The sequence below is a fragment of the Petromyzon marinus genome, chromosome 74, assembly GCF_048934315.1.
Source record: "Petromyzon marinus isolate PM22_M1 ecotype Great Lakes invasive population chromosome 74, UKy_Petmar_22M1.pri1.0, whole genome shotgun sequence".
Lineage (NCBI taxonomy): Eukaryota > Metazoa > Chordata > Hyperoartia > Petromyzontiformes > Petromyzontidae > Petromyzon > Petromyzon marinus.
In genome coordinates, this window is record NC_133740.1 from 7,623,228 (window position 1) to 7,648,206 (window position 24,979).

Here is a 24,979-nt window from a genome sequence, read left to right on the forward strand (position 1 = left end):
TCATAGTCATCGTCGTCATCGTCATCATCGTCGACGTCATCATCGTCGACGTCATCGTCATCATCATCGACGTCGTCATCGTCGTCGTCATCATCGTCGACGTCGTCGTCGTCGTCATCGTTATCATCATCAATGTCGTCATCATCAATGTCGTCATCATCAATGTCGTCATCGTCGTCATCATCATCATCGTCGACGTCATCATCATCGTCGACATCATCGTCGTCATCGTCGTCATCATCGTCGTCGTCGTCGTGCGGAAATGTTTAGCAGTGGATGCGTGGTGGCGGAGAAAAACTGGAGGGGCACGGAGAAAAATCCATGCGACCATTGGAAGAGAGAGAGAGACACGCAGACTCCAGGCGTCGTCAGGGTCGGGATCGAACCCACGACCTCCTGTATACCGGGCGAGGTAGTCAACATCTCCTAGCCACCGCAGCGCCCACCACGTAACTCGTAGCTGCAGCGCCCCAACCGCTGCGCCACCGCTCCTCGCACACGAACACGGGGGGGGGTGTGTGGGGGGGGGTGGGGGGGGGGGGGCGGTGGGGGGGGTCGAGCGCCCACCATGTGCCTCTGCTTGGGCGGCAGCGCCGGCGGCCGCGACGTTCGGACCCCGCCGGGCCCCGCGGCCGCCCCCGGCGGCACCACCACCACCAGCGACGGTGACGCGGCCGCCGACGACGAGGAGGAGGAGGAGGTGCAGACGTAGTGCGACGCGGAGGAGCAGTAGGACGACGACGACGACGAGGAGGAGGAGTAGAAGGCCTCCTCGAGGAAGCAGCCGCTCAGCACGTGCTGTCGGTGCTGCTCCTGCTGGAGGCCGCGGTAGCGGACTGCCGTCTGCTCCATCTGCAGGAAGGTGCTGGGCTGCGGCTCCGAGTAGTCCTCGAAGAGCTGCATGTACGCGCGGACTGGCGGGAGGGTGGCAGGGGTGGTGTCACGTGGGGGGGGGGGGGGGGTTAACGCAAGGGGGGGGGGGCAGCCGTCATAGGTCAGAGGTCACGGAGCGTGACCGCGACAGACGTCGCCCGCTGTTGCGTTGCCAGGGGTGGTTTTTGTTTTTTTGCGAAAATGCCTGTCTGTTTGGGATGTTTAGCATACTTCCGGACATGCAACAAAACTTTACATTTGGCATGCGGGTAGCTTCCAGACTGTACACAATGCAAAAAGTATTAAAAAAATATTGTTTTATATTTTTATTATTTTATTGTTTCCCTTCTACGTGACTTTACCGAAAGAACCAAGGGTATATATATGTACACACAGTAAACACCTTGGGGATTGCGAGTAACTTGGTCGTCTGCGAGTGTTTTAGCAAGACGAGCGAACATTTTAAAATAAATATTAATTTGATAAACGAGCGAGGGTGGGTGGGGGGTCTTGCAGTACGCGCAGTGCACGTGGTACACGCTTTGCACTGCCGAGGGTCACGTGACCACAGCTGACAAGTCTTGTTGGTTCTTTCGGTAAAGTCACGTAGGATGGAAATGAAACAATAAAAATGAAACAATAAAATGAAATAATTATTTTTGTTATATTTTTTTTTTCCATTCTACGTGGTGGTGACTTTACCGAAAGAACCAAGCAGATGAATCATCCCTGCAGTCACGAAAAGCTTTAAATCGAAATTTGATATGCGAGTGCTTTGGATTAAAAACACGTTCCCGGGACGAATTATGCTCGCAATCCAAGGTTTTAAGGTGTACTTCAGATGAACTGCAATACACCCGCGTCCATGGACGGGCTTATAGGCTAGTTTTTTGTTTAAATATATATTAGCGGGTAAGGCTACGTCACTGTTTTCCAGAAGCTCAACGAAGTTGGCGGCTCATCGTCGTCGTCGTCGCTTGATGGAATTAAAAAGTGATTTGCGACAAAGACAAACCGAGGCGGTTTCTATCCGCGCGGCAAAACTAAACTATGAACGACGTATATATCTTAGCTCTTTCGGTAAAGTCACGTTGAAGGGAAACAGTAAAATAATAAAATATATATAAAACAATAAAAATTATCACCGCGTTTCGACCGTAACACAAACGGTCTTGCCGTTGGTTTTCAACACCTGACGATGACCGTTTGTGTTATGGTCGAAACGTCGTGAGAATTTTTATTGTTTTATATATATTTTATTGTTTCCCTTCAACGTGACTTTACCGAAAGAGCTAAGAATATGAATTACTGCAGTCACGAAAGCTTTAAATCAAACTATGAACGATGTATTTGTATTTGATAAGGGCCCCGAGGAGCTGTGTGGCTCTTGTTTCAGAAGCGACCCAGGCCATCTACAAATGATAGCTCAACGAAGCAGCTCATCGTCATCGGCATCGTCATCACGTGGAGATTTATAGCAGCAGCCAAACACTCTAAACCGCGTGGCGATGTCCATTCTAAATGTGGAGGGAAAAACCGGAGAATCCGGAGAAAGATCCACGTGACCACGGGGAGAGAGAGACGCAGACTCCAAATCTACAGCAGCGGCAGCGGCAGGCGTTGTCAGGGTCGGGATCGAACCCACGACTTTCCTGTATACCAGGCGAGGTAGTTAACATCTCCTAGCCACCGTGATGATGATGAGAGAGAGAGACGCGGACTCCAAATCTACAGCAGCGGCAGGCGTTGTCAGGGTCGGGATCGAACCCACGACTTTCCTGTATACCAGGCGAGGTAGTTAACATCTCCTAGCCACCGTGATGATGATGAGAGAGACACGCAAACTCCAAATCTACAGCAGCAGCAGGCGTCGTCAGGGTCGGGATCGAACCCACGACCTCCTGCACACCACGCGAGGTAGTTAACATCTCACCAGCAACCGTGACGTCATATTTTTCTTTGGCTGCTGCTATGATTTCCCACGTGATGAAGATGATGATGATGAGTCGCTTCGTTGAGCTGTCACTTGCCATGGCCGGGTTGCGTCTTCAAAAAGAGCCAAGTAGCTCAGTGGGGCCTTACCCGGTGAAATAAAATAAAAAGTTTAGTTTCAGCTTAAGGGAGGGACACGCTGGAGGTGACGGACCCTCAGGGGTCACGCACACACAGGCAAAGGTACCCCGTGTAGCCTTCAACAGACTGCTGGGGCAAGTGCTGTTAGCACTGCACACACAGCAAAGGCAAAGATCCCCCGTGTAGCCTTCAACAGACTGCTGGGGCAAGTGCTGTTAGCACTGCACACACACAAAGACAAAGATCCCCCGTGTAGCCTTCAACAGACTGCAGCGGCAAGTGCTGTTAGCACTGCACACACACAAAGACAAAGATCCCCCGTGTAGCCTTCAACAGACTGCTGGGGCAAGTGCTGTTAGCACTCCACACACAGCAAAGGCAAAGATCCCCCGGGTAGCCTTCAACAGACTGCAGGGGCAAGTGCTGTTAGCACTGCACACACACAAAGACAAAGATCCCCCGTGTAGCCTTCAGCAGACTGCTGGGGCAAGTGCTGCTAGCACTACACACACACAAAGACCCTCCGGGTAGCCTTCAACAGACTGCAGGGGCAAGTGCTGTTAGCACTGCACACACACACAAAGACAAAGATCCCCAGGGTAGCCTTCAACAGACTGCTGGGGCAAGTGCTGCTGGGCGAGCAGCAGCGGCGGCTGTAAAGGCCGGCACCGCGGCACACGCGAGGGGGGAGGGTGGCCAGCGCCACGCCCGGCCGCCTTTGTCTCCCCCAGTGGCGACGTTTAGTTGGCTAAAATAAAACGTCGTTTATAGTGGAGAGGGGGTAACTCCCCTCCCCTCTCCCCACAGGGGGACTCCCCCACCCTGCTCTGCCCTCTTCCCAATGGTGCAGCCAAGATTCTCAGGTAGGGGGGGGTGTGGGGAGCTCAATAATTTATTTATTTTTCGCACGGCAACTGAGCTGTGACGTCAAATCTGTCACGTGACCCGCGCATGTGGAAGCCTAACGCATTGTAGCGTAGCGGTTAGCGCTACGAACCGGGCGACCCGAGTTCGATTCCCGCTCACGACCACCACCGGTGACGATTATTTTAACCGGTCCTGGGCCTCCCCAATGATCCGATCGAAATCAAGGATTTACATCCAATCATTGGGGAAGGCACGTGCCACTCCACCCACCCTCCCCCCCCCCAACTGGTGCATCTCCACCACGTCCCCAACTTCCCCTCTCCCCCCCACGTCCCCATTTCCCCACTCCCCCCAGCCCACCCCCGGCACGCCACCACTCACTGCGGTTCTGTTTCTGCGGCAGAGGCGGCGGGTCAGCGGCCGGCGCGAATCCGTGCGGCCACACGCCGTTGTTGGCGCCGCCGGCGTTCGCGCCAACGGCGTAGTCCAGGAGCGCCGCCGCCGCCGCCGCAGCCGCCGCCGCCGCCGCCGCGGCGGTCTCCCGCGCCGGCTCGCCGCCCGGCTCGCCGTCGTCCGGCATGTTGTCGTACTGGGAGGGCGTGCGGTCCAGCGGGTACGGCGCGGCCGCCCCGTAGCCGCTCGACGCATTGCTGCGCCGCTTCTTCTCGGGCAGCGCCGGCGCCAGCTGCTGCTGCTGCTGCTGCTGCTGCCCCGGCTGCTGCCCCTGCTCCGGCGCTTCGCCGGCGGCAGGCGGCCGCGGGCTGACGTCCAGCCGCCGTTGCCACGACGACACCTCGCAGCTGCTGCTGCTGCTGCTCATGCTGCTCGTGCTGCTGACGCTGACGCTGCCGGCGCCGCTCTGTTGCCACGACGACGACGACACTCCGCTCGTGCTGCCGCTCTGTTGCCACGACAACGCGCCGCCGCTGCCGCGCTGTTGCCACGACGACGACGACGACACTGCGCTCGTGCTGCTGCTGATGCTCTGTTGCCACGACAACGCGCAGCCTCTGTTGCTGCTGCTGCTGAGCATCGACATGGCTGACAAGTCTCCACTCAGCACCCACCCTTCCTGCAGCTGCTGCTGCTGCTGCTGCTGGTGGTGCTGGTGATAGAGCAGCAGCTGCTGCTGCTGCTGCTCGTGTTGCCACGGCGACGACCCCGAGAGGCGGGGGTCGTAGGGGAAGGGCGAGGAGAGTTCGGCGGGCACGGGGAAGGGCGGCACACTCTCGTCGGCAAAGTCGGCGTCCAGCTTGGAGCAGTCCTCCGTGAGGAAGTCGTAGTCCGGGTCGTGGCTGTCCAGCGTGTCTGCGCAAAGACAACAAATCGTGGGGGGCGGGGGGGGGGGGGCAGGGGGCAAGCGCTATTAGCGAGCGGCATTTATCATCTCAAGGAGCGTAGTAAACCCATCGTCACGGCGACCTCCGGCCATCATCCTCGCAGTGGCTGCGGTGGCAGCTGCGGCAGAAGCCGCGGCAATAGCGGTGACCGCCGAACGGTCAACGCATCGTCATCATCATCGTCATCGTCATCATCATCGTCATCATCATCCTCATCGTCGTCGTCATCGTCGTCGCACGGCCCTTTCAGGTGCGATCCTGCGGCCGTCTGGAACGCTCTTCCCTTCCGATGCGGAAGCCGCCGGAGCTATGCGCACTTCTAAATTTATCATCGACGCTGACAAACTCGTTTCTTGAGAATTGCTTTTTGTTTTTAGTTTGACGTCCTTCCCTCCGCCTCCCGCACCTCCGATTAGCCACGGTTGGCTACGTACGGTGCAAAAGAAGTCCAACACACGCACAGAGACCCATAGACTCACAGACAATCACAGACACCCACAGGCTCATAGAGACCCATACACACACACAGAGACCCATAGACTCACAGACAATCACAGACACCCACAGGCTCATAGAGACCCATACACACACAGAGACCCATAGACTCACAGACAATCACAGACATCCACAGACTCATAGAGACCCATACACACACACAGAGACCCATAGACTCACAGACAATCACAGACACCCACAGACTCATAGAGACCCATACACACACAGAGACCCATAGACTCACAGACAATCACAGACACCCACAGGCTCATAGAGACCCATACACACACACAGAGACCCATAGACTCACAGACAATCACAGACACCCACAGGCTCATAGAGACCCATACACACACAGAGACCCATAGACTCACAGACAATCACAGACATCCACAGACTCATAGAGACCCATACACACACACAGAGACCCATAGACTCACAGACAATCACAGACACCCACAGACTCATAGAGACCCATACACACACAGAGACCCATAGACTCACAGACAATCACAGACACCCACAGACTCATAGAGACCCATACACACACAGAGACCCATAGACTCACAGACAATCACAGACACCCACAAACTCATAGAGACCCATACACTCACACAGAGACCCATAGACTCACAGACAATCATAGACACCCACAGACTCATAGAGACCCATACACACACACAGAGACCCATAGACTCGCAGCCAATCACAGACACCCACAGACTCATAGAGACCCATACACACACAGAGACCCATAAACTCACAGACAATCACAGACACCCACAGACTCATAGAGACCCATACACACACAGAAACCCATAGACTCACAGACAATCACAGACACCCACAGACTCATAGAGACCCATACACACACAGAGACCCATAGACTCACAGACAATCACAGACACCCACAGGCTCAAAGAGACCCATACACACACACAGAGACCCATAGACTCACAGACAATCACAGACACCCACAGACTCATAGAGAACCATACACACACAGAGACCCATAGACTCACAGACAATCACAGACACCCACAGACTCATAGAGACCCATACACACACACAGAGACCCATAGACTCACAGACAATCACAGACACCCACAGACTCAGAGACCCATACACACACACAGAGACCCATAGACTCACAGACAATCACAGACACCCACAGGCTCATAGAGACCCATACACACACACAGAGACCCATAGACTCACAGACAATCACAGACACCCACAGACTCATAGAGAACCATACACACACAGAGACCCATAGACTCACAGACAATCACAGATACCCACAGACTCATAGAGACCCATACACACACACAGAGACCCATAGACTCACAGACAATCACAGACAATCACAGACACCCACAGACTCAGAGACCCATACACACACACAGAGACCCATGGACTCACAGACAATCACAGACACCCACAGACTCATAGAGACCCATACACACACACAGAGACCCATAGACTCACAGACAATCACAGACATCCACAGACTCATAGAGACCCATACACACACACAGAGACCCATAGACTCACAGACAATCACAGACACCCACAGACTCATAAAGACCCATACACACACACAGAGACCCATAGACTCACAGACAATCACAGACACCCACAGACTCATAGAGACCCATACACACACAGAGACCCATAGACTCACAGACAATCACAGACACCCACAAACTCATAGAGACCCATACACTCACACAGAGACCCATAGACTCACAGACAATCATAGACACCCACAGACTCATAGAGACCCATACACACACACAGAGACCCATAGACTCACAGACAATCACAGACACCCACAGACTCATAAAGACCCATACACACACACAGAGACCCATAGACTCACAGACAATCACAGACACCCACAGGCTCATAGAGACCCATACACACACACAGAGACCCATAGACTCACAGACAATCACAGACACCCACAGACTCATAGAGACCCATACACTCACACAGAGACCCATAGACTCACAGACAATCACAGATACCCACAGACTCATAGAGACCCATACACACACACAGAGACCCATAGACTCACAGACAATCACAGACAATCACAGACACCCACAGACTCAGAGACCCATACACACACACAGAGACCCATGGACTCACAGACAATCACAGACACCCACAGACTCATAGAGACCCATACACACACACAGAGACCCATAGACTCACAGACAATCACAGACATCCACAGACTCATAGAGACCCATACACACACACAGAGACCCATAGACTCACAGACAATCACAGACACCCACAGACTCATAAAGACCCATACACACACACAGAGACCCATAGACTCACAGACAATCACAGACACCCACAGACTCATAGAGACCCATACACACACAGAGACCCATAGACTCACAGACAATCACAGACACCCACAAACTCATAGAGACCCATACACTCACACAGAGACCCATAGACTCACAGACAATCATAGACACCCACAGACTCATAGAGACCCATACACACACACAGAGACCCATAGACTCACAGACAATCACAGACACCCACAGACTCATAAAGACCCATACACACACACAGAGACCCATAGACTCACAGACAATCACAGACACCCACAGACTCATAGAGACCCATACACACACAGAGACCCATAGACTCACAGACAATCACAGACACCCACAAACTCATAGAGACCCATACACTCACACAGAGACCCATAGACTCACAGACAATCATAGACACCCACAGACTCATAGAGACCCATACACACACAGAGACCCATAGACTCGCAGACAATCACAGACACCCACAGACTCATAGAGACCCATACACACACAGAGACCCATAGACTCACAGACAATCACAGACACCCACAGACTCATAGAGACCCATACACACACAGAGACCCATAGACTCACAGACAATCACAGACACCCACAGACTCATAGAGACCCATACACACACAGAAACCCATAGACTCACAGACAATCACAGACACCCACAAACTCATAGAGACCCATACACACACATAGAGACCCATAGACTCACAGACAATCACAGACACCCACAGACTCATAGAGACCCATACACACACAGAAACCCATAGACTCACAGACAATCACAGACACCCACAAACTCATAGAGACCCATACACACACATAGAGACCCATAGACTCACAGACAATCACAGACACCCACAGACTCATAGAGACCCATACACACACAGAGACCCATAGACTCGCAGACAATCACAGACACCCACAGACTCATAGAGACCCATACACACACAGAGACCCATAGACTCACAGACAATCACAGACACCCACAGACTCATAGAGACCCATACACACACAGAGACCCATAGACTCACAGACAATCACAGACACCCACAGACTCATAGAGACCCATACACACACAGAAACCCATAGACTCACAGACAATCACAGACACCCACAAACTCATAGAGACCCATACACACACATAGAGACCCATAGACTCACAGACAATCACAGACACCCACAGACTCATAGAGACCCATACACACACAGAAACCCATAGACTCACAGACAATCACAGACACCCACAAACTCATAGAGACCCATACACACACATAGAGACCCATAGACTCACAGACAATCACAGACACCCACAGACTCATAGAGACCCATACACACACACAGAGACCCATAGACTCACAGACAATCACAGACACCCACAGACTCATAGAGACCCATACACACACAGAGACCCATAGACTCACAGACAATCACAGACACCCACAAACTCATAGAGACCCATACACTCACACAGAGACCCATAGACTCACAGACAATCATAGACACCCACAGACTCATAGAGACCCATACACACACACAGAGACCCATAGACTCGCAGACAATCACAGACACCCACAGACTCATAGAGACCCATACACACACACAGAGACCCATAGACTCACAGACAATCACAGACACCCACAGACTCATAGAGACCCATACACACACACAGAGACCCATAGACTCACAGACAATCACAGACACCCACAAACTCATAGAGACCCATACACACACATAGAGACCCATAGACTCACAGACAATCACAGACACCCACAGACTCATAGAGACCCATACACACACAGAGACCCATAGACTCGCAGACAATCACAGACACCCACAGACTCATAGAGACCCATACACACACAGAGACCCATAGACTCACAGACAATCACAGACACCCACAGACTCATAGAGACCCATACACACACAGAGACCCATAGACTCACAGACAATCACAGACACCCACAGACTCATAGAGACCCATACACACACAGAAACCCATAGACTCACAGACAATCACAGACACCCACAAACTCATAGAGACCCATACACACACATAGAGACCCATAGACTCACAGACAATCACAGACACCCACAGACTCATAGAGACCCATACACACACAGAAACCCATAGACTCACAGACAATCACAGACACCCACAAACTCATAGAGACCCATACACACACATAGAGACCCATAGACTCACAGACAATCACAGACACCCACAGACTCATAGAGACCCATACACACACACAGAGACCCATAGACTCACAGACAATCACAGACACCCACAGACTCATAGAGACCCATACACACACAGAGACCCATAGACTCACAGACAATCACAGACACCCACAAACTCATAGAGACCCATACACTCACACAGAGACCCATAGACTCACAGACAATCATAGACACCCACAGACTCATAGAGACCCATACACACACACAGAGACCCATAGACTCGCAGACAATCACAGACACCCACAGACTCATAGAGACCCATACACACACACAGAGACCCATAGACTCACAGACAATCACAGACACCCACAGACTCATAGAGACCCATACACACACACAGAGACCCATAGACTCACAGACAATCACAGACACCCACAGACTCATAGAGACCCATACACACACACAGAGACCCATAGACTCAAAGACAATCACAGACACCCACAGACTCATAGAGACCCATACACACACACAGAGACCCATAGACTCACAGACAATCACAGACACCCACAAACTCATAGAGACCCATACACACACACAGAGACCCATAGACTCAAAGACAATCACAGACACCCACAGACTCATAGAGACCCATACACACACACAGAGACCCATAGACTCACAGACAATCACAGACACCCACAGACTCATAGAGACCCATACACTCACAGAAAGACCCATAGACTCACAGACAATCACAGACACCCACGGACTCATAGAGACCCATACACACACACAGAGACCCATAGACTCACAGACAATCACAGACACCCACAGACTCATAGAGACCCATACACACACACAGAGACCCATAGACTCAAAGACAATCACAGACACCCACAGACTCATAGAGACCCATACACACACACAGAGACCCATAGACTCACAGACAATCACAGACACCCACAAACTCATAGAGACCCATACACACACACAGAGACCCATAGACTCAAAGACAATCACAGACACCCACAGACTCATAGAGACCCATACACACACACAGAGACCCATAGACTCACAGACAATCACAGACACCCACAGACTCATAGAGACCCATACACTCACAGAAAGACCCATAGACTCACAGACTCATAGAGACCCATACACTCACAGAAAGACCCATAGACTCACAGACTCATAGAGACCCATACACTCACACAGATAATAAAGTACTCACACAGATACTCATGTTACGAGATGGTTGTGATTGGGTGGTTGTGACGAGGTGGCGGTGTCTGTGATTGGGTTGCAGTGGTAGTGATGAGGTGGCCACGCTGGTTGTGATTGGATGGGTGTGACGAGGTGGGTGTGACGAGGTGGGTGTGACGAGGTGGGTGTGACTGGATGGGTGTGACGAGGTGGGTGTGATTGGATGGGTGTGACGCTGTGGTTGTGACTGGATGGGTGTGACGAGGTGGGTGTGACGAGGTGGGTGTGACGAGGTGGGTGTGACGAGGTGGGTGTGATTGAATGGGTGTGACGCTGTGGTTGTGACTGGATGGGTGTGACGAGGTGGCTGTGACGAGGTGGGTGTGACGAGGCGATTGTGATTGGGTGCTTGTGACGAAGTGGTTTCCAACGAGGCGGTTGTGACGAGGCGGGGGTGGTGGGGGGGGGGCGGGGCTGGGGGCGGGGCTGTGGGCGGGGCTGTGGGCGGGGCTGGGGGCGGGGCTTCTCGTCTTGCCGAGCGTCTCTGAGCTGCTGGCGTTGTGGCTGTCGTAGAGACCCCCACTCCGCCGTGCCAGCGGCGGCGACGACGACGACGACGACGCCGCCGCCGCCGCCGCCGCCGCCGCGGCGGCGACGAGGTGGGCGGGGAAGGGCGACGAGGCGGAGGAGGGGAACGCGGCGGGCAGCTGCTCGACGGAACGGCTCAGCTTGCACACGGAGGAGCGCGGGGACAGCCGCGGGGGACTCTCCCCGCCGTAGGAGCGGCTGCCCCCCGAGAGACGGCGCCTCGCGGCCACGCCGCCCCCCTCGGCGTCGTCCTCCTCCGCCGTGTCCCCCTCCTCCTCCTGGCGAGCGGGGGAAGGGGGGGGGGGGGGCGGGGACGGGGAGGGGAGGGGAGGGGGCACGGGGGGAGAGAGACACGGGGGGTGTTGGTGGTGATGGCGTTGATGATGGTGGCGTTGATGGTGACGTTGTTGGTGACGTTGTTGGTGATGATGTTGATGATGATGTTGATGGTGATGGCGTTGATGGTGGTGGCGTTGATGGTGATGTTGTTGGTGATGTTGTTGGTGATGATGTTGATGTTGATGGTGGTGGTGGTGGTGTTGGTGGCGTTGATGGTGATGTTGTTGGTGATGTTGTTGGTGATGATGTTGATGATGATGTTGATGGTGATGGCGTTGATGGTGGTGGCGTTGATGGTGATGTTGTTGGTGATGTTGTTGGTGATGATGTTGATGATGATGGTGGTGGTGATGTTGGTGATGGGACTCACTACAGGGGCATCTCCCTCCTCAGTGTGCCGGGAAAGGTCCTGGCAAGGATTATTCAACATCGCCTTGCCAGGCACGCTGAGGAAAGGCTTGCGGAGCCCCAATGCGGTTTCAGACCAGTGCGGTCCTGCACAGATGCCATATTTTCTGTCCGTCTGCTACAGCAGAGGTGTAGAGAATGCCAGCAAGACCTACATCTCTGCTTTATTGACCTGGTCAAGGCCTATGATACCATCCGTAGGCCTGGGCTCTGGGTTGTTCTTCGTGCTTTCGGAGTCCCTGACCCTCTGCTCACGATCACTAAGGACCTTCGTGATGGTGAGCGGGCACGGGTAAAACTACGTGGCCGGGAGTGGGAGCCACTCCCTGTTCACCTTGGGGTGCGACAGGGATGTCCTCTGGCTCCCACATTATTTAACATCTATTTCGACCACGTAGTTCGTGAAGCCTTCAATAGCTGTACCGGACGAATTTTCATCTGGTTCAGACACAATGGGAGGCTGCTCGATGCCCGGGTGCGGTCAAGGGTCAACCACGTTATGTATGCCGATGATCTGGTGATTGCTGCTCACTCAGAGGAGGACGCTGCTGCTGAGACTGGAGCGTGCCACTAAGAGATGGGGCCTTACCATCAACCCCATCAAATCTAAGCACCTGCCTGGGTATTTTGTGCCATCAAACACTCCACCCCCACAACTCTCAATTAGTGATGGGGCAGATGAGGAGAGAGTGGAGAGTTTCCCATACCTGGGCAGTGTGCTTATGACCGGCTCCAGTTTGACAGCAGAGGTCTCACTCCGAATCAATCGAGCAGCAATATCTTTTCATTGGCTGCATAACGCTGTGTGGAAGCTACCTGGTCTGTCGCTCCACATGAAGCTTCGGGTCTTCTCGGCCACGGTCATGCCCTCCCTTCTCTACGCTTGCGAAACGTGGACCCCCCTAATGGAACATCTTCGCCGGTTAGAAACATTTAGGCTGGCCTGCCTACGATCCATCCTGGGTTTAACCAGGCTGGATTGTGTGAGGAGCTCACAAATCCTTGAAAGATCTGGACCAAGTCCCATCGGTGAGCTCTTCCGGCAGGCAAGACTGTGTTGGCTGGGTCATGTAGCCCGCATGCCCAGTCACCGCATGCTGAAACAGCTTTTGTTCGGCTGGATCGAGGGGGCTAAACGGGCGCGGCACGGGCTAGAGAAGAGATGGAGTGATGTGGTACAGGAGGACGTGGAGCTGAGTGGACTTGCCGATGACTGGTACCAGCGGTGTCAAGATCGGCCTCTGTGGAGGAGGCTCGTGAAGGACGCTGCTACTACGCAGTTGGAGGCAGTCGCCCTCCAACAACAACGGAGGGCGGAGGAGCGACGCTCACAACAACGAGCGGAGCGCCGGGTGGCTAAAGCACAGCAGGTTGGCACAGTAGGGGGCACAGGTGGTGCATCAGCCAGTCATCTCAGTCAGTCGACCCATGGCACCTGGGTCTGCCCCGTTACCTCGCGCCAGCGGGCGTTCGACACTTCACGTGGCTTAAAGCTTTCGTGACTGCAGGGATTCATATTTGTAAAAATATATTTTTAAAAATATATATAATTTTATTATATTATTGTTTCCCTTCTACGTGACTTTACCGAAAGAACCAAGAATATACTTCACGTGGCCTCAAGGTGCACCTAGCCTGGCACAAGCGTCGTGGTGACGGCACCGCCACTTAGTGGCGAATGACGGTTGTTGTTGTGAGTGTGGTGGTGGTGATTGTGTGTGTGTGCGATGGTGGTGGTGGTGGTGGTAAGAGTGCGGTACCGCGCGGTGGCGGTGGTGGTGGCAGTGCCCGGTGGAGCTGCGGCACATGGGAGGAACAACAGCGACAGGCGTCGCGGGCGACGAGACGAGCGATGTGCCACGCTTCTTTGGCGGCAGCGCCGGGGGGAGCCTACAGCACCATCACCACCATCACCAACAGCATCACCAACAGCATCACCAACAGCGTCACCACCAACATCATCAACATAACCATCAACGCCGCCGTCATCAACGCCATCACCACCAATACCACCATCATCAACAACATCACCACCACCATCACCAACAGCATCACCAACAGCATCAACAGCATCACCAACAGCGTCACCACCAACATCATCAACATAACCATCAATGCCACCGTCATCAACAACATCATCACCACCATCACCACCAACAGCATCAACAGCATCACCAACAGGATCAACAGCATCACCACCAACATCATCAACATAACCATCAATGCCACCATCATCAACGCCATCACCACCATCACCACCATCACCAACAGCATCACCAACAGCATCACCAACAGCATCACCAACAGCATCACCAACAGCATCACCAACAGCATCAACAACAGCATCACCAACAGCATCAACAGCATCACCAACAGCGTCACCACCAACATCATCAACATAACCATCAACGCCACCGTCATCAACGCCATCACCACCAATACCACCATCATCAACAACATCACCACCATCACCACCATCACCAACAGCATCAACAGCATCAACAGCATCACCAACAGCATCAACAGCATCACCAACAGCATCACCACCAACATCATCAACATAACCACCAACGCCACCGTCATCAACGCCATCACCACCAATACCACCATCATCAACAACATCACCACCATCACCACCATCACCAACAGCATCAACAGCATCAACAGCATCACCAACAGCATCAACAGCATCACCAACAGCATCACCACCAACATCATCAACATAACCACCAACGCCACCGTCATCAACGCCATCACCACCAATACCACCATCATCAACAACATCACCACCATCATCAACAGCATCAACAGCATCACCACCATCACCACCATCATCAACAGCATCAACAGCATCACCACCATCACCACCAACATAACCATCAACGCCACCGTCATCAACGCCATCACCACCAATACCACCATCATCACCACCATCACCACCATCACCACCAACAGCATCACCAACAGCATCACCACCAACATAACCATCAACGCCATCACCACCAAAACAACCATCATCAACATCATCAGTGAGTGAGTGTGAGTGAGTGTGAGTGAATGTGAGTGAGTGAGTGTGAGTGAGTGTGTAATTGAGTGTGAGTGAGTGAGTGTGAGTGAGTGAGAGGCTGAGTGAGTGAGAGTGAGTGCGAGTGAGAGTGAGTGTGTGAGTGAGCATGAATGTGTGAGTCAGTGTGAGTGAGAGTGAGTGAGTGACAGTGAGTGGGTGTGTGAGTGAGTGAGTGTGTGAGTGGGTGTGTGAGTGTAAATGTGTGAGTGAGTGTGAGTGAGTGTGAATTAGAGTATGAGTGAGTGAGTGTGGGTGAGTGTGAGTGAGAATGAGTGAGAGTTTGAGTGTGAATGTGTGAGTGAGTGTGAGTGTGAATGTTTGCGTGTGAGTGAGTCGGTGAGTGAGTGTGTGAGTGTGAATGTGCGAGTGTGCGAGCGAGTGTGTGAGTGAGTGTGAGTGAGTGTGAGTGAGTGAGAGGCTGAGTGAGTGAGTGTGAGTGAGAGTGAGTGTGTGAGTGAGTATGAATGTGTGAGTCAGTGTGAGTGAGTGTGTGAGTGAGAGTGAGTGACAGTGAGTGTGTGTGTGAGTGAGTGTGTGTGTGAGTGTGTGAGTGGGTGTGTAAGTGTAAATGTGTGAGTGAGTATGAGTGAGTGTGAATGTGAGTATGAGTGAGTGAGTGTGGGTGAGTGTGAGTGAGAGTGAGTGAGAGTTTGAGTGTGAATGTGTGAGTGAGTGTGAGAGTGTGAGTGTGAATGTTTGAGTGCGAGTGAGTCGGTGAGTGAGTGTGTGAGTGTGAATGTGCGAGTGTGCGTGTGTGAGTGTGAATTAGAGTATGAATGAGTGAGTGTGGGTGAGTGTGAGTGAGAGTGAGTGAGAGTTTGAGTGTGAATGTGTGAGTGAGTGAGTGTGAGTGTGAATGTTTGCGTGTGAGCGAGTCGGTGAGTGAGTGTGTGAGTGTGACTGAGTGTGCGAGCGAGTGTGTGAGTGAGTGTGAGCGAGTGTGGGCGAGTGAGCGCTCACCCTCCGAGCGACTCGCTGCAAATGCAGATGTCGGGCAGCGGGGGCTTTGGGGGGGCGCCCGAGGGGTCGGGGGTCGCGGGGGGCTCCTCCCCCCGCCCCCCGCCCCCACCCTCCCCCACGAGGGGGAGGAGCCGAGGGGAGGGCAGCAGTGTGGTGGGAGACGTCTCCAGGAGAACCTCCCCCACCTCCTCCTCCCCGTCGCGCGTGGCCAGCGGCACCGCTGGATCCCTGCCGGCCACAAGCGCCGGACACAACCGCCGGACACAACGGCGATCAGGCTACATTACCGCAACCGCCGTCGCAACCGCCGCAACAACCACAGTCAGCCACATTACCACAACCATCGTCACAAACACAACAGCAACCACAACCACCGCAACAACCACAACCAGCTACATTACCACAACCGTCGTCACAAACACAACAACAACCACAACAACCACAATCAGCTACATTACCACAACCATCGTCACAAACACAACAACAACCACAACAACCACAATCAGCTACATTACCACAACCATCGTCATAACACCACAACAACCACAATCAGCTACATTACCACAACTATCGTCACAAACACAACAACAACCACAACAACCACAACCAGCTACATTACCACAACCGTCGTCACAAACACAACAACCACAACAACCACAATCAGCTACATTACCACAACCATCGTCACAAACACAACAACAACCACAACAACCACAATCAGCTACATTACCACAACCATCGTCACAAACACAACAACAACCACAACAACCACAATCAGCTACATTACCACAACCATCGTCACAACCACCGCAACAACCACAATCAGCTACATTACCACAACCGCCGTCACAAACACAACAACCACAACAACCACATTCAGCTACATTACCACAACCATCGTCACAACAACCACAACAACCACAATCAGCTACATTACCACAACCGTCGTCACAAACACAACAACAACCACAACAACCACATTCAGCTACATTACCACAACCATCGTCACAACAACCACAACAACCACAATCAGCTACATTACCACAACCGTCGTCACAAACACAACAACAACCACAACAACCACATTCAGCTACATTACCACAACCATCCTCACAACAACCACAACAACCACAATCAGCTACATTACCACAACCGTCGTCACAAACACAACAACAACCACAACAACCACATTCAGCTACATTACCACAACCATCGTCACAACAACCACAACAACCACAATCAGCTACATTACCACAACTATCGTCACAAACACAACAACAACCACAACAACCACATTCAGCTACATTACCACAACCGCCGCAACAACCACAACAAGCGGAGGATGGGTGGGGGGAGGGCGGGTGTTGGTGGGGGGAGTGGGGGGGGTGGGGGGAGTGGGGGGGGGTGAGTGGGGTGAGTGTGGGGGGGACAAGTGGGCGGAGGGGTGGGGGACGGTGGGGTGAGTGTGGGGGGGTGGTGGGGGGTGGTGGGGGGGGGGGAAGGTCAGGGGGGGGGCTCTGACCCGTCGGGGCTTGGGGGGGGGGCCGTGAGTTTTGTGGGGGCTCCTGGCGTTGGCTGCTCCAGCTTCTCCACAGACAGCTTCACCAGCTCCTGCAGCACCGCCACCACCACCACACCACGACCACGCATCACCACGACAACGCAGCACCGCACATCAGCGCACCACGACAACGCATCACCATGACAACGCATCACCACGACAACGCATCACCACGACAACGCATCACCCCGACAACGCAGCACCACGACAACCCAGCACCACGACAACCCAGCACCACGACAACGCAGCACCACGACAACGCATCACCACGACAACGCATCACCACGACAACGCATCACCACGACAACGCAGCACCACGACAACGCAGCACCACGACAACCCAGCACCGCACATCAGCGCACGACGGCACCCTACCATGGCACACCGGAACCAAGGCGCCACGTCCCAGCACCGCACTGACGGCAACACAGCACCGTGGCACCGCACCACACTGCACCACATCGCACCGCATCGCACCACACCACATCGCACCACACCACACCGCACCACATCGCACCACACCACACCGCACCACATCGCACCGCACCACACCACATCGCACTGCATTGCATCGCACCGCACCGCACCACACCGCACCACATCGCACCGCATCGCATCGCACCACACCACACCGCACCGCATCGCATCGCACCACACCACATCGCACCACACCACACCACATCGCACCACACCGCACCACACCGCACCACATCGCACCACACCACATCGCACCACACCACACCACATCGCACCACACCACACCGCACCACATCGCACCGCACCACACCGCACCACATCGCACCACATCGCACCACATCGCACCGCACCACATCGCACCACATCGCACCACATCGCACCGCATCGCACCGCACCACACCGCACCGCATCGCACCACACCGCACCACACCGCACCACATCGCACCGCGGCAACACAGCACCATGGCACCGCACCGCACCACAACACCCCGCACCGCACCACACCGCACCACACCGCACCACACCACACCGCACCACACCGCCCTGACACCCCCCGCTCACTAACTCACCCCCCCCTCCCCTCCACCCCCCCCCCCCCGCCCCCCGGCCTCTCCTTACCTTGACCCCATCCAGCACGGCCTTGATGAGGGCGCTGGCGGTGACGCGGTTGTCCTGGTGCGAGGGGGGGCCGCTATCCTGCGGTGGCGGGGGGCACGAGGGGGAGGGGTCCTGGGGGGACCTCTCCTGCGGGGGTGACCCCCCTCCATCCTCGAGCAGGGCTCGGTCGGCCCAGCGGATGAGGTTGGCGAGACTCTGGTGGATCTGGCTGTGGCATGAGACCATCGCGGAGCTGCGGTAGGGGGGTGGTGGGGGGGTGGTGGGGGGGTGGGTGGGGGGCTCAGCTGCCTGCTGTCTACACCACAGACAAAGGTTCCGCCGTGTAGGCTTAACAGGCCACTGGAGGGCAAGTGCAGGCCGTTGGCGAGCGCTTACGAAGACGTACGCCGAGACAGAGACGCACGCAGAGACACACGGAGACACACACACAGACACGGAGACACACACACAGACACAGAGACACACGCAGAGACACACGCAGAGACACACACACAGACACGGAGACACACACAGACACAGAGACACACACACAGACACAGAGACACACACACAGAGACACACGGAGAGACACACACACAGACACGGAGACACACACAGACACAGAGACACACACACAGACACAGAGACACACACAGACACAGAGACACACACACAGACACACACACAGACATGGAGACACGGAGACACACACACAGACACGGAGACACACACACAGACACAGAGACACACGCACAGACACACACACACAACAACAACAACAACCGCCATTCGCCACTAAGTGGCGGTGACGTCACCACGACGCTTGTGCCAGGCTATGTGCACCCTGAGGCCACGTGAAGTGTCGAACACCCGCTGGCAGAAGGTCACGGGGCAGACCCAGGTGCCACGGGTCGACTGACTGAGATGAGTGGCTGATGCACCACCTGTGCCCCCTACTGTGCCAACCTGCTGTGCTTTAGCCACCCGGCGCTCCGCTCGTTGTTCTGAGCGTCGCTCCTCCGCCCTCCGTTGTTGTTGGAGGGCGACTGCCTCCAACTGCCCAGTAGCATCCTTCACGAGCCTCCTCCACAGAAGCCGATCTTGACACCGCTGGTACCAGTCATTGGCAAGTCCACTCAGCTCCACGTCCTCCTGTACCACATCACTCCATCTCTTCTCTAGCCCGTGCCGCGCCCGCTTAGCCCCCTCAATCCGGCCAAACAAAAGCTGTTTCGGCATGCGGTGGCTGGGCATGCGGGCTACATGACCCAGCCATCGCAGCCTTGCCTGCCGGAGGAGCTCACCAATGGGACCATGCCCAGATCTTTCAAGGATTTGTGAGCTCCTCACACAATCCAGTCTGGTTAAACCCAGGATGGATCGTAGGCAGGCCAGCCTAAATGTTTCTCACCAACAAAGATGTTCCATTAGGGGGGTCCACGTTTCGCAAGCGTAGAGACGGGAGGGAATGACTGTGGCCGAGAAGACCCGAACTTCGTGCGGAGCGACCGACCAGGTAGCTTCCACACAGCGTTACGCAACCGATGAAAAGATAATGCCGCTCGGCTGATTTGGAGCGAGACCTCTGCTGTTAAACCCGGTCATAAGCGCACTGCCTAGATATGGGAAACTCTCCACTCTCTCCACAACTGCCCCATCACCAATTGGGAGATGTGGGGGTGGAGTGTCCGATGGTACAAAATACCCTGGCAGTGGCTTAGTTTTGGTAGGGCTGATAAGGCCCCACCTCTTAGTAGCAAGCTCCAGGTTTAGCTGCAGCACCTCCAACTCCTCCTCTGAGTGAGCAGCGATTACCAGATCATCGGCATACATAACATGGTTGAGCAATAGGGAGCCATCCCTTGCCCGCACCCGGGCATCAATCAGCCTCCCATTATATCTGTACCAGATGGAAATTCCTCCAGTACAGCTATTGAAGGCCTCACGAACTACGTGGTCAAAATAGATGTTAAATAATGTGGGAGCCAGAGGAGATCCCTGTCGCACCCCAAGGTGTACAGCGAATGGCTCTGACTCCCGGCCACGTAGTTTTACCCGGGCCCGCTCACTATCATAAAGGTCCTTAATGATCGTGAGCAGAGGGTCAGGGACTCCGAAAGCACGAAGAACTACCCAGAGCCCAGGCCTACTGATGGTGTCATAGGCCTTGACCAGGTCAATAAAGCAGAGATGCAGGTCCTGTTGGAAATCCCTACACCTCTGCTGTAGCAGACGGACATAAAATATGGCATCCGTGCAGGACCGCCCTTTCCTGAAACCACATTGAGGCTACGCAAGCCTCTCCTCAGCGTGCTTAGCAAGGCGATGTTGAATGAGCCTTGCCAGGACCTTTCCCGGCACACTGAGGAGTGAGATGCCCCTGTAGTTGTTACAGTCTGTGCGGTCCCCCTTCTTAAAGAGGGGGACCACCAGGGCATCCTTCCAGTCCTGCGGAATCCGTCCAGTGGTCCAGACTGTTGTTATGATGTCATGGAGAGCAGTCTGTGCACAAACGCCACCCTCCCTCAGCATTTCGCTTGGGAGATCATCTCTGCCCGCTGCCTTTCCTGGATCGCCTTTAGTACTTCCTCAACAGATGGCACCTCAGCCAGCCACTCACAGGGGGTGACGTCTTCAAATATTTGGGGCACCGCAGCCTCCGCAGGGTCATCCCGACTTTGTGCCACGATGTTTCCCATGTCGAGGGATTTCCCCTCCCCCAGGACTTCACAGAAATGCTCAGCAAATCTGCAAACCTGTTCCTGGGGGTCGGAGATTGGATCACCGTTTTTTCCCCTAATGATGGTAATAGGTGTGGCTCTGCAGGTGACTTTTTGATGGCGTTAAATAGGGATTTGTGATCGCGGGCCAATGAGGCAGACTCCATCTCCACAGCAACCCGCGACCACCACCCATCCTTGCAGCGCCTCACGGCTCTCCGAACCTCCGAGCGAAGGCTGCGGTAAGCCTCCTCATTCTCTGACGTGGGATGCTGTAGACGATTAGAGTGGGCCTGTCGCTTTTCTCAACTATCCTGAACAGCTCCTCTGTCAGCCAGGGTCTCTGGGGAGGTCTGGACTGCGTACCCAAAGCAGCTATTGCAGCTGCATGAGTCACAGTCCTAAACCTTGCCCATTTACCCTCGACATCTGGAGGAGTGGAGGACGATGCCAACCCAGCCGCAAGTGATGATGAAATTCTCGCTTGCAACTTTCATCGGCTAGCTGAGACCAGGCCACTGTGGGTTTGAATGGGGTCCTGGGTGTACACCCACCACCGGAGTGGAAGAATGGCAGGCGCATCTTACAGATGACCAGTCGATGGTCAGAGGGCAGATCAGCTCCACGGTAGGTCCTGGTGTCAAGAACATGGGCCCGCATCCGCTGATCCGTCACTATGTAGTCCAGCAGATGTTCTTGCTTGGACCCGGCATGCATCCATGATGTTGTGTGGATGCGCCGATGCCTGAACAGCGTGTTGGTAATTACAAGCCCATGGACTGCACAAAAATCTAGCAGCCTCCTGCCATTGTTATTGAGCTGATCTGGCCCATGCCCTCCAATCACTCCAGACCAGGTGCCAGCATCATGACCAACTCAGGCATTGAAGTCACCCAACAAGATGACTCTATCCCGAGGGGCCACTTTAGCCAGCACCCGTAACAGGAGGTCATAGAAGGCATCTGACTCATCGGCCTTGCCTGCATCGTCACTGGTGTTGGCCGTGAGCGGGAATCAAACACGGGTCGCCAGGTTCATAGCGCAGCGCGTTAACCGCTACACTACCGCTCCCCACACACACACACAACAACAATAACCCCCATTCGCCACTAAGTGGCGGTGCCGTCACCACAACGCTTGTGCCAGGCTATGTGCACCCTGAGGCCACGTGAAGTGTCGAACGCCCGCGGGCAGGAGGTCACGGGGCAGACCCAGGTGCCACGGGTCGACTGACTGAGATGACTGGCTGATGCACCACCTGTGCCCCTACTGTGCCAACCTGCTGTGCTTTAGCCACCCGGCGCTCCGCTCGTTGTTCTGAGCGTCGCTCCTCCGCCTCCGTTGTTGGAGGGCGACTACCTCCAACTGCCCAGTAGCATCCTTCACGAGCCTCCTCCACAGAGGGCCGATCTTGACACCGCTGGTACCAGTCATCGGCAAGTCCACTCAGCTCCACGTCCTCCTGTACCACATCACTCCATCTCTTCTCTAGCCCGTGCCGCGCCCGCTTAGCCCCCTCAATCCGGCCGAACAAAAGCTGTTTCGGCATGCGGTGGCTGGGCATGCGGGCTACATGACCCAGTCACCGCAGCCTTGCCTGCGGAGGAGCTCACCGATGGGACCTCGCCCAGATCTTTCAAGGATTTGTGAGCTCCTCACATAGTCCAGTCTGGTTAAACCCAGGATGGATCGTAGGCAGGCCAGCCTAAATGTTTCTAACCGGCGAAGATGTTCCATTAGGGGGGTCCACGTTTCGCAAGCGTAGAGAAGGGAGGGAATGACCGTGGCCGAGAAGACCTGAAGTTTTAGTGCGGAGCGACAGACCAGGTAGCTTCCACACAGCGTTACGCAACCGATGAAAAGATATTGCCGCTCTACTGATTCGGAGTGAGACCTCTGCTGTTAAACTGGAGCCAGTCATAAGCACACTGCCCAGGTATGGGAAACTCTCCACTCTCTCCACAACTGCCCCATCACCGATTGGGAGTTGTGGGGGTGGAGTGTCCGATGGTACAAAATACCCAGGCAGGTGCTTAGTTTTGGTGGGGCTGATGGTAAGCCCCCATCTCTTAGTGGCACGCTCCAGTCTCAGCAGCAGCAGCAGTGTCTCCAACTCCTCCTCTGACTGAGCAGCTATTACCAAATCATCAGCATACATAACAACACACACACACACAGTGTCTCACACGCGCACGGCCGCTGACCCTCCCCACCAACCCTGCCGTTGACAACTGCCCGTGACTCGTCCGAGGCAGCCCGTGACCCCCCCCTGCTCCCAGAGGGTGCCCCTCACCCCCCCACCACCCCCCACCACCCCCCCCCCCACCACCCCCCCCGGCCCCACCTCTGGGGGTTGTGGTTGGCCGCCTGCACGAGGGCGAGCACCGCGTCCAGCACCCGGCTGGCCGAGCCGGGCAGCAGCTCCATGACGCTCTTGTCCACCACGGTCTTGAGGTAGCGCAAGGCGTTCACCACGTCCTTCTCCATCTCATGCAGCTTCGCCACGCCCTGCACGGCGAGGTGAGCGGCGGTGAGGTGAGCGGCGGTGAGGTGGGCGGCGTGAGGTGAGCGGCGGTGAGGTGGGCGGCGGTGAGGTGAGCGGCGGTGAGGTGAGCGGCGGCGAGGTGAGCGGCGGCGAGGTGGGCGGCGGTGAGGTGAGCGGCGAGGTGAGCGGCGGTGAGGTGGGCGGCGGTGAGGTGAGCGGCGGTGAGGTGAGCGGCGGTGAGGTGAGCGGCGGCGAGGTGAGCGGCGGCGAGGTGGGCGGCGGTGAGGTGAGCGGCGAGGTGAGCGGCGGTGAGGTGAGCGGCAGTGAGGTGAGCGGCGAGGTGAGCGGCGGTGAGGTGAGCGGCAGTGAGGGTGAGCGGCGAGGT

General features: G+C 54.9%; 1 protein-coding gene across 1 annotated transcript in view; it reads right to left on the minus strand.

Annotated features, from left to right (window-relative positions):
- Positions 1-24,650, minus strand: part of RAPGEF1 (Rap guanine nucleotide exchange factor 1) — a 49,123-nt gene extending 24,473 nt beyond the window's left edge. Inside the window, exons 1-8 of the mRNA XM_076056058.1 lie at positions 24,454-24,650; positions 19,411-19,642; positions 18,277-18,365; positions 16,755-16,982; positions 14,488-14,617; positions 11,928-12,258; positions 4,195-5,121; positions 568-914 (exon numbers count right to left, since the gene is read on the minus strand). Of these exons, the coding sequence (XP_075912173.1) occupies positions 568-914; positions 4,195-5,121; positions 11,928-12,258; positions 14,488-14,617; positions 16,755-16,982; positions 18,277-18,365; positions 19,411-19,642; positions 24,454-24,596 (2,427 nt within the window). The 5' untranslated portion in view covers positions 24,597-24,650. The remainder of the gene's footprint in view (positions 1-567; positions 915-4,194; positions 5,122-11,927; positions 12,259-14,487; positions 14,618-16,754; positions 16,983-18,276; positions 18,366-19,410; positions 19,643-24,453) is intronic.
- Between the last annotated feature and the right edge of the window lie 329 nt (positions 24,651-24,979).